Consider the following 10000-nt stretch of genomic DNA (forward strand, 5'->3'; position numbering starts at 1 on the left):
GTACCTAATGACTACTCGGGAAAAACAATTCTTTGGTAATACGGACGGTTTTCTAAGGATACCGATGATTTATTTCTTTATTTAATTATCACCTAAACGACACGAGAATTTGTACAGGACACGTCCTAAAAACTTTCTACGATCTTTTCGATATGGAATTTCTAAAAGGAAAAAAAAAAAAAAGAGAAAAACAAAAAAAAAAAAAAACAAAACAAAAGAAAAAAATAAATGAATAAGGAAGGAAGAAAGATGAAATTGAAAAATAAACAAATATAATATAATAAAAGTAATAATTCTCGAAATGGTATTCTTCGTAAACGACGATTAATATTATAAGAATTTGTAAGAATTGATGACGTGAATTATGATAAAATATATAGAGATAAAAAAATGATATCACATGATTTTTGGTCGATGCGGTAGGCACGGCTAACATTAGAGTTTTTTTTAATAACGCTATCGCGCTATCGCACTATCACACTATTTCCACGCGAACACTGTGAAAGGAGCTCACGGACGAATGAAATTCACGAGTTGTCATTGGTACAGGATCGATCCGATAGTTGAAAGTTCGTAAAGTATTTATAACCGGAAGTCGTACTCGTCTCGAAGGGAAGAAGAGTATTTTTCGAAGGGTCGACGACGATAATATTTTTATCTCCTTATCTCTCTTTATTTTCTTTTTCTTTCTTTCTTTCTCTTTTTTATTTTTTTTTTTTTTTTGCTTTATTTTATTTTATTTTATTTTTTTTTTTTTTTTGGAATTTTTATTCTCTTTTTGTTTCATCGGAGTTTCGCGTTCTCGACGACACGTAAATATAATTGGCGAGGCGCGTCGTCGTGAAAAAAAGGCATCATTGTGTGCGTCTGCCGAAGGCGACGAGATTTGTTTCTTCTTCTTCTTCTTCTTCTTCTTCTTTTTTTTCTTCTTCTTCTTCTTCTTCTTATTATTATCGAACCTCGGAATCGCGAATTATCGTTGATTCTCATCGTCGCCAACTTCGTCGTACGAGTTATCGCGCTCGAACTCGTAATATTCCTCTTGGGACATTTGGGATATTCGTGATCGTGTAATCGCCGAGGCTCGTCATCGAACCAATCGATGACGGGGCCGTACTCAGAGCCAACCAGCTGATACGTCGTGTCCAGAGATCGGCTCGATGCCAGGTAATCGTTGAAGTTGCGTTGCCGAACCATTAGTCTTAACTGTCATTGAAATCGCTCCGCTAGCAATAACGCTCTCCTCCGTGGTCGATGGTGTCAATGGAACAGCACTAACAACTCCTAACAAAAGGAATATATCGTTAAAAAAAAAAAAAAAATTGAAGTTTTATTCGATAATATTCAAAGAAGAATGGGGCTCGTGACGATAGATATTTTCAATTTTTAATAAATATTGAAGGAAAAAAAAAAAAAAAGAAAAGAAAGAAGTGTCATTTGATAAAGATCATTCGAATATTAAATATTATTTTATAATATTTTTATTTTTCCGATATAATTGTCGTCGTCCCCCCCCCCCCCGTTACGAATTCTTTGTCGTTCTTCTTCCTTCTTTTTCTTTTTTCTTTCTTTCTTTCTTTTTTTTTCTTTTTTTACACTACGCATATCTACATTAATTATATTGCTAACAATTCTAATATATAAAGATATATATATATATATATATATATATATATATATATGTACACATATAAAGAATTTATAATAATATATAAAGAAAAAATATGAGCGAAGCTTCGAGTATACAAAGAGAATGTAAAAGAACTAACTTTGTTGCTCGCTAACACTGACGATCTCGGCGGTATCCAAACTCGGCTGTTGACTCTGTGTGACTTCGTGTCTACGGGGTGTTATCGTTTGCGAACCAAGTTCCGGACCTCTTGTAGGTACGCTGCTAGCACGATGCAACTGTTTTTTCGAAACTTTAGATAAAAGAATCGAAGCTATAGGCTGCGTCGTACTTTCCATTGGATTAGAATTGGTGCTGGTCATTGCTGGGGTCGAAGCTCTCGATGCTGAGAACTTTTTTCGTTTTTTCGTCAAAGCAGATACTAAACCAAGACGGCCAAAAGAGTGATGACTTTCTGTATGATGTGAATGATGACTGTGTTGATGGGATTGATGACTGTGAACATCATGACTACCATGAATTTCTAAAGAAGATTTCGAATCCGTTGAACCTTCCGATCTCGAGCCACCATCTTCGGATGCTGGTGAATAAACTGAATCCTCGGAACGAGATCTACCTGATAAAGAAGAAATATTCGAACATTTTTGATCATCGATCGAAATGACGTCAATTGATATTTAAATAAAAATCAATCGATAGGAAGAATCTTACTGATGAATTTCTTCGAAACTTTGTGAGCTTTAGCAGCTTCGATCAAAGTGTCCCAACGTTTTTTCTTCGAGCTACTTCTAGCACCACGACTTTGTCTACACGCGTTACTATGATGTAAAGTCTTCTTCGGCATCGTACCTAAACCAAATATCTCGCTTCGCGTCGAACCAAAGATCTCGTGATGAGAATTTTCATGTTGTACCTCCTTCCAAGAGGCAATTAGTTCCGCGACCGGTTCTAACAATGTAGAGCTACTGCCAGGTTGAGGAGCTATATTAAATCCCTTCATCAAGCGCCGTTCCTTCTGCCGGTTCTTCTTACCTCCCGCACCTATGGACAGCTCTTTAAGGCTACCGTCTATCGGGCAAACAGAAAAGCAAAAGTGGACCGTGCTCAAAAAGAAATAATCGTGAAACTATAATCGAACACAATAATAAAAAGTATTTAAAAGTAAAAAAGTTAATAACATAAAAAGAAAAAAAAAAAAACAACTTGACATAACAATTATAATATAGGATTATAAAAAGAAAATACAAGCTAAGGGATTCGTAAGGTAATTATCTATAATTTTTTTAAAAATTCCTCACCAGTTCCGGAACCACTCGCCGTCGACGTATTCATCCCAGAATTTTTAAGAATCTCAATGATTTCACAACGAAACGCGCTAATATCCTGTTTTATCTCGTTTACGTCGTCCTCGGTTACACCCTCGTTCTCGGCCTTTCGTTGTTCAACGGTGACGTATCGCCTAACCAAATTTCTCATTATACTTTGATAACGAAAATCACGCTGTGAGGCTTGCTTCGCTTTTCTCTGAAAGAAAAGTATTTCACGTCGATGAACGATCGTCCCAATCATCGTTTTGTTACCTCGATAATGCGAAATGACGATTCCCTTTGAAGAGATCCTACGTCGATATGGTATATAGTACAAATTTTTACCCTGATCGTTCGCATGTGTTCCTTTTTGGCGGCTCTACTATGACCACAGAGTTTCCGATAAATCCACAAGCCGACGTACCAAGCGCTCTTTGGTGTAGGAATGATATTGAACGGTGGTGGAACTGTTCCACCTTCCTCAAAATAACTGATCCAAAGTTTGCTCCTGGCAAATTTCCATTCGACATCAGCCCGTTCCTAATATACGATTTTTATTCATTCTTTAAGCGATCGTTAAACAATAGATTTACATCAATTGCAAATCATTTATTTTAACTATAACTCGTCATATTGATTGATTAAATCGCATCCAATATAATTACATCAATTGAGATAAATTGTTAAAAATTATGATAACATTTATTATCTAACTTTAAACATGTGAAATAATAAAATCCAAAGTCAAATTGACGAGTTACGTAAATCTAGGATTAAAAAGCGAAAGATCGTACGATCTCGATAAGGAAAAAAAAAAAAGAAAGAAAAAAAAAAAATAAAGAAAAAAAAAAGGAAGAAATAAGGAAAAAATTTACTTACGGAAATTAACTGATAGGAATGATTCATCATGGCGATTAGAAGATTTAGAAGAACGACGATATTGATTACCGAGTAGGTGCCGAACATTAACATACCCCAAAATCTTGTGAACACTTTAATGCCATCCAATTCGAAACTTTCGAGATCTACCAATCCGAAGACAGCCCAGAAAAGCGTTTGAGTGGTCTCGAATAAACTGCCAGCATTTTCCAAGTTCTTAATTAATGAAATAACTCTTTACATGTTTTATTTAAATGAATTTCTTGTGAATACGTACTTGGCGAATCGTCGCCAAACGATGCAAGCATTCGAATCTGTTGTAATGTTAACGTTCATTGGATATTGCATTGCTGTTGGGCATCTCTTTTTTTCCATATCAGCGTAATACCATAAAAGTTGATTCAAACCTATCGATAGATCGAATAGAACGACAGATCTTGAAAAATTTAACAAAACGATATATATATATACATATATATATATATCATAACTGATAACTTTCGAGGTTTCTTCTGTAAGACTGATCATACATTTTATACTTACCGCAAGAAAAAGCAAATAATACTAGAACGTAGAGAAAGAAGAATTTCATGATATCCATAACCATCCTCGATAAAGAAACCTGAAGAGGGCCAAGATGGGGATTCACGGAAAATATATAGACGAGTTTTAAAGAACTGTAATGAAAGATAAATACGAGAACATTTACATATTGTTCAATATATATATATATATATATATATATATATATATATATATATATATATATATACGCACACACGCACACACTTTATATAATTACTCAACAATTATTACCAACAGTAATAATTGTTAGAATTAATAATAATAGTTAATTATAAATGATAGAGTAAAAAAAAAAAAAAAATAATAAAAAGAAGAAAAAGAAAAAGAAAAGATTCGTTTTCCAAAAGAATTCACCTAAATATGTTGGCGGCTGAGAACAGGCCTTCCGATATAAGCATAGGATCCCAAGTGTCCCATTGTTCACGTTGCAGTTCCGTTTGAAAACCTGGCTGCTGACCTTCATTTTCCTTTTGTACCCTATAATAAGCGACTACTCTGAGGGCTACCGTAGCGACGTACAAAGAATTCGTCACAAAATCTATCACGTTCCACATATCGTTCACGTATTCCTTTAAACCCACGTCCCAAAGTTGTTTCACCTCCGACCATATCAATCCAGAGACCCAGGCCAATATGAACCTACGATAAGTCGAACGAAGACAAGATTTCTATCGAGATTTGTTCTCCTCTCGTTTGTTAAAGGAAAGGATACTCTTATCCTGGTTCTTGATTCTCTTTCTCTCTCTCTCTCTCTCTCTATCTCTCTCTAGTTCTATCTCTCTTTAACGTCATAATAAAATCCCTTTCGAAATCGTACGGTAGAAAATAGAAAAATCAAAGAGACTCGTCCATTTCGAACGTTCTATAACGTGATACACTTTGACAAGGATAAAAAATGATTTCAAAAAAATGATTTAAAAAAAATCGATCCCAATTCGTACGACACTATATTGAAACTAAATTATTTAAAATATTAATAATTTAAATTTACTATCCCTTTATACATATATATATCTTATATATACATATATACGATCGATATTATTTTAAACGCATTATAATAATACATTTTAATAATTATAATCATGAATTGCGATTATAATGCGGAATATATAATAGAATTTATAAATAATAAATATCATATAAATAAAAATAAATATCAACAATGAAATATAAACGTTATGATTGTTACATTCTAAGGTAATTATTCGAGTGGACAAATTAATTTAATTGATTTTATTAGAAATTCAACTGCAAATATTATTATGATATATATTGAATCGACGAGAAGTCGAATAAAATTTTTACGAATGAATATGATTTTTGAGAGAGACAGAGAACAAGAGAAATGAAAAAGAAATGAAAAAGAAAAGTTTACCATTCGACGATAGTCGGTGCAGCACCCCTTTTGGTTGATACAGAATCGTGGTCAACAACGCTGTGCCCAATCCAATTACCGATTACGCTTTCTATCCTTTGACTTGCTAGAATTAACATAACTGCGAACAAAGAAGTACAGAATTTCCTGTTTACAAAATAGATTTACGAGAACGTCGCTATGTGGCAAAATTCGTCGAAAAGTTTATCGCGTTCGATCGTTCCCCGCACGTTCCCCGATCTTAACCGCAAACTCGTATTTTACTTTCAGAGCACGTCGTTAGATCAAACATTCTCTTTTTTTTTTTTCCTTCTTCTTCTTCTTCGTTCTTTCTTCAACGACTTACGAAGCTTATACGTCGACATTCGACTATAATAGGACGTCAGTAATACTCGATAATTCTCGAAACACGTGTGAATATTATTAGCGAGTTATAATAAACGGTAAGATCGATGAGAGAGGAAAAGAAGATTTTTAAATAAAACAAAAAAAAAAAAGAAGAAGAAAAAAAAAGAAAAACAAAGAGGGGAAAAAAAGAAGAAGAAGAGAAGGAGAAAAAGAGCTAGATCGGACGAACGATGAATCTTCGACCTTTATCAAAACCGGACGTTAGGGAATAATCTGTTTGGACTATACGATAAATCTTTGGGGCCATGTAAAAATTCAAAAACGACACGTTATTATATCAAACGTTGTTGGTTCTTTGTATACTCTTTCCCATTTTCGAGACAACATTTCTTTCGTATATATTATGGTAATAGATAACGTGGGACGGGGAGAGAGAGAGAGAGAGAGAGAGCAGGATGATAGAAGGTAGAAAAAGAGAAAGAGAGAGAGAGAGAGAGAAAGAGAGAGTGTGTGTGTTTTGACATGGTGGTGGAATTTGTAGAGGAGATCCTACGTTTAAATGGAGCAAAAACTTCGTTATACGTACATAAAAAAGTGAAGTATGATGCCGAGTGACAGATGAACTTGATGAATGGTTTCCTCATAGTCTGACCGATGCTGCTGTGAGGTGCTATGATGTATGCCACGCTGAATAGTGGAAAGAGTAAGCCAATCCTGACGATTTCCATAGCTTGAAGAAGCATGTTCTTTCTACGAAAACCAGGAAGACCCTCGTACCAAATCGATGCTAATAGCTGCTGCACGTTTGGATGCGCGACGAACTGGAAATTTTCGAAGCAAAGCGAAATTGTCCCGAACGTTATTGAGTTTCTCTCTGTTTCTTTCTAGACATGTAACATCGAAATAACAATTAGAATAATTAAATAATGAGTTCAGTTGTTATTTCCAAGGAATTAACTTTTTCCATCGATCAAAGGTATCTTTTTTCTTATATAATGAAACGACAAAAGAAAGAGAGAGAAAGAAAAAGAAAAAGAGAGAGAGAGAGAGAGAAAGAGAGAAAGGAAATGAATCGATTAAAAGAAAATAGAAAAAGATAATGAAAAATTACCTTTTTTTGTCTAAGTTTTATAGCCAATTTCAAACGATTCAAATGCATTCTTTCGCCGTGCTCGAACGCAGGCCCTTTTGGATCATGATTGAGAAGAACCTCGAGCTCGTAGGAACTTCTTGTATGGTCGAGTAAAGCCGTAGCGAAGTCCTGACATTGCCTCCTGAGTTCCTGCCGAAAATTCATGCTAATTTTAAGTTGTTAAACGTATAGACACCCTTTCGTGTATCCCATGTACTCTATCTACATATGTAGGTACCTAAATACATTCGCTTTTGTACTTTCCATTCAGAAACAGCCATAAATGTAAGAACTTTCAAGCTCGCCGCAATATACTCGAGAATTTAGGATAAGCTTCCCTAATCATTTTCCCGTTGGATGATCGAATTTCGATCACGTGCTTCAGAATATAACACGACTGCTTGATTGTCGACGTGTCTCTCTGAGAAAATAGTTGGGACAAAACGTTGGTATAGTTCGAGCAGAAATTTTCCGAATCGTTCGACCAAGAATTTTGTGTATATGTGTATGTGTATGTATATACATATATATATATATATATATATATATATATATATATATATGTGTTGATAGACGACAGTTCATATAATCCATTCACGCTAATCGTTGGCAGGTTAACTGAAAGATTCAGTCGAGCATTCATCTTCATGATTTACTTTTCCTTTTACCATTTTGGTATGATTACGTTTCATCTCGTATACGTATAGTACGTGTAATATGTAAATATATGTTCATATATCTATTTATTGTATATACACGTCGAAAAGAGAAATTTCACAGGACGGCTACGTCGTCGATCTTAAATATATACAACTATATATTATATATAAAATACATACGTATACACACATGTTATAATCTATTTAGATGTTCCTTTAGAAATTTTGGAATAGGAGGAATTATTATAAAAATACTTGAAAATCCAAAACTTGTCGAAAGTTATCGCGTATTAATTTTTTGATCTAAGCAATAAATGCTCCTAGATTGACGAGAGCGTATACTCGTACTAGCTCATGCTCTCTCTATCTCTCTCTCTCTCTCTCTCTCTCTCTCTCTCTCTCTCTCTGTCTCTTACCTTCGTGCATATATTGTGGCAGAATGCCAATGATAACGTTTACAACATCAAAGCGATATTTCGAACGTGCCCAAATATTTGCCGACGCGTGTGAAAAAAAAAAAAAAGAGAGAGAGATAAAGATCGAGATAGAGATCGAGATATAGATACGCACGAATCAGATCTCAATGATTAAAAGTTTTAACGAGATATTAACCATTAAAGCAAGATGGTATGGGGCATGTTGTAAGTGATATCCCTCTATCCTTGATATCTTACTACGTTGAACGCGTAGTCTTTATTAATTTCTTAGAAAAGTAAACCTTGAAACTTGAAAATTCGCTCGTGCATTCTCTTATCGAAAAATTTGTAATTTTCTCTTTAAAATGTAAGTTTTCGAGCCACTCAAATGTTTATCGATTTATCGATAAACTACGTGCATATTGCAAGGATAATTTTTTATCGTTAAAATCGTACGATATTAAACGTCGAAAACGTGTTTCCTGGAGGATAAATCGAAAATATCCTTATATTATATAGAGACACACACACACACACACACACATATTCTATATTTACATATATATAAAATATAAAAGAAGTTGAAACAGTAAACGAGATATCGGAAAACGAAATATTTCCCTTTTTATTTCTATTTTTCTACTTATCGAAGCAACGAATAAAAAGGGAAGAATCCCGAGGCGAAGATAGATAGAATGCAAATAGAACGGTGAGAGCTCAATAAAATTAAAAGCACACGAATGAATGTGCCTTTGGGTCTTCTTAGCTATTTCACGAAAAGGGAGTAGAATTTATATAGATAGTTATACATCTACGTGGTCCCTCAATGTCGTCTTCTTTATTTCAACCCTCTCACTCTAATCTATCGTACCCAATTTCGAGCTAAGAATTTATTCGCGTCGTTAGAAATTACTCTTTCTACTTGAGAAAGAATTCGACTCTGTCTGGCCAATTCCATTCTTGTAAGTCGCCAAAAAACCATCTTGCCGTTAAATAATTAAACTTGGCTAAGTGAATTGAAGTATCTGTCTTGTCAAAAAGATCGGGTATTTTTTCTTTTTTCTCTTTTTTTCTTTTTCTATCCTTCCTTTTTTTTTTTTTCTTCATTTACTTCTCATTTGTTTTTCTCTTTTCTTTTCTTTTCTTTTCTTCTCTTTTCTTTTTTAGAAGAAGATGAATCTCGTTAAAAAGTTTTGTTTTGTTTTCTTTCTTTTTTTTCTTTTGGAAAAGTGTAAGGGGTGAAAAGAGAAATAAAAGCTTTATTAGTGTGTTAAGAAAGCTCACGGATAAGTTACACAATATTGACTAGAGAAATAAGTAAACGAAGTATAATTACAAAGATAATTTCTCTATCTCGCAATAATTTTTAAAGAAAAATAATATAGAGAGAAAAAAAGAAAGATAGATAGATAAATAGAAAGAGAGAGAGAGAGAGAGAGAGAGAGAGAGAGGCAAAAGATTTGCAACTGTTAATAATAAACTTGCAAGAAATATCTGTAAAGTCTAATCCTTCTCTTTGATGAAAAGCAAAGTCAGAGGTGATACCAACACATATAGACGAAATATGTAAGCGTATCGAAGCGTACATTGATTCGACTAGAATAAAGAAAGAGAGAGAGAGAGAGAGAGAGAGAAAAGACTTTGGCGTGCGAAAAATAGAAAAAAA

General features: G+C 34.1%; 1 protein-coding gene across 11 annotated transcripts in view; it reads right to left on the reverse strand.

Annotated features, from left to right (window-relative positions):
• LOC124423522 (transient receptor potential-gamma protein) overlaps positions 1-10000 on the reverse strand; it is a 77356-nt gene that overhangs the window by 147 nt on the left and 67209 nt on the right. For 3 of the 11 annotated variants that reach the window (XM_046961315.1, XM_046961314.1, XM_046961324.1), the window contains 12 exons: positions 7239-7409; positions 6714-7011; positions 5780-5900; positions 4756-5040; positions 4360-4493; positions 4094-4223; positions 3817-4012; positions 3211-3477; positions 2929-3154; positions 2342-2698; positions 1770-2246; positions 1-1284 (listed from right to left, as the gene is read on the reverse strand). The exon at positions 1-1284 is cut by the window's left edge and continues 147 nt beyond it. In XM_046961315.1, the coding sequence (XP_046817271.1) occupies positions 1118-1284; positions 1770-2246; positions 2342-2698; positions 2929-3154; positions 3211-3477; positions 3817-4012; positions 4094-4223; positions 4360-4493; positions 4756-5040; positions 5780-5900; positions 6714-7011; positions 7239-7409 (2829 nt within the window). In that variant the 3' untranslated portion in view covers positions 1-1117. Of the gene's footprint in view, positions 1285-1769; positions 2247-2341; positions 2699-2928; positions 3155-3210; positions 3478-3816; positions 4013-4093; positions 4224-4359; positions 4494-4755; positions 5041-5779; positions 5901-6713; positions 7012-7238; positions 7426-10000 lie in introns of those variants that run through there. The other 8 variants (XM_046961317.1, XM_046961318.1, XM_046961320.1 and 5 more) reach the window with 8 other exon arrangements.

Source organism: Vespa crabro, chromosome 4 (genome assembly GCF_910589235.1).
Source record: "Vespa crabro chromosome 4, iyVesCrab1.2, whole genome shotgun sequence".
Taxonomy (NCBI): domain Eukaryota; kingdom Metazoa; phylum Arthropoda; class Insecta; order Hymenoptera; family Vespidae; genus Vespa; species Vespa crabro.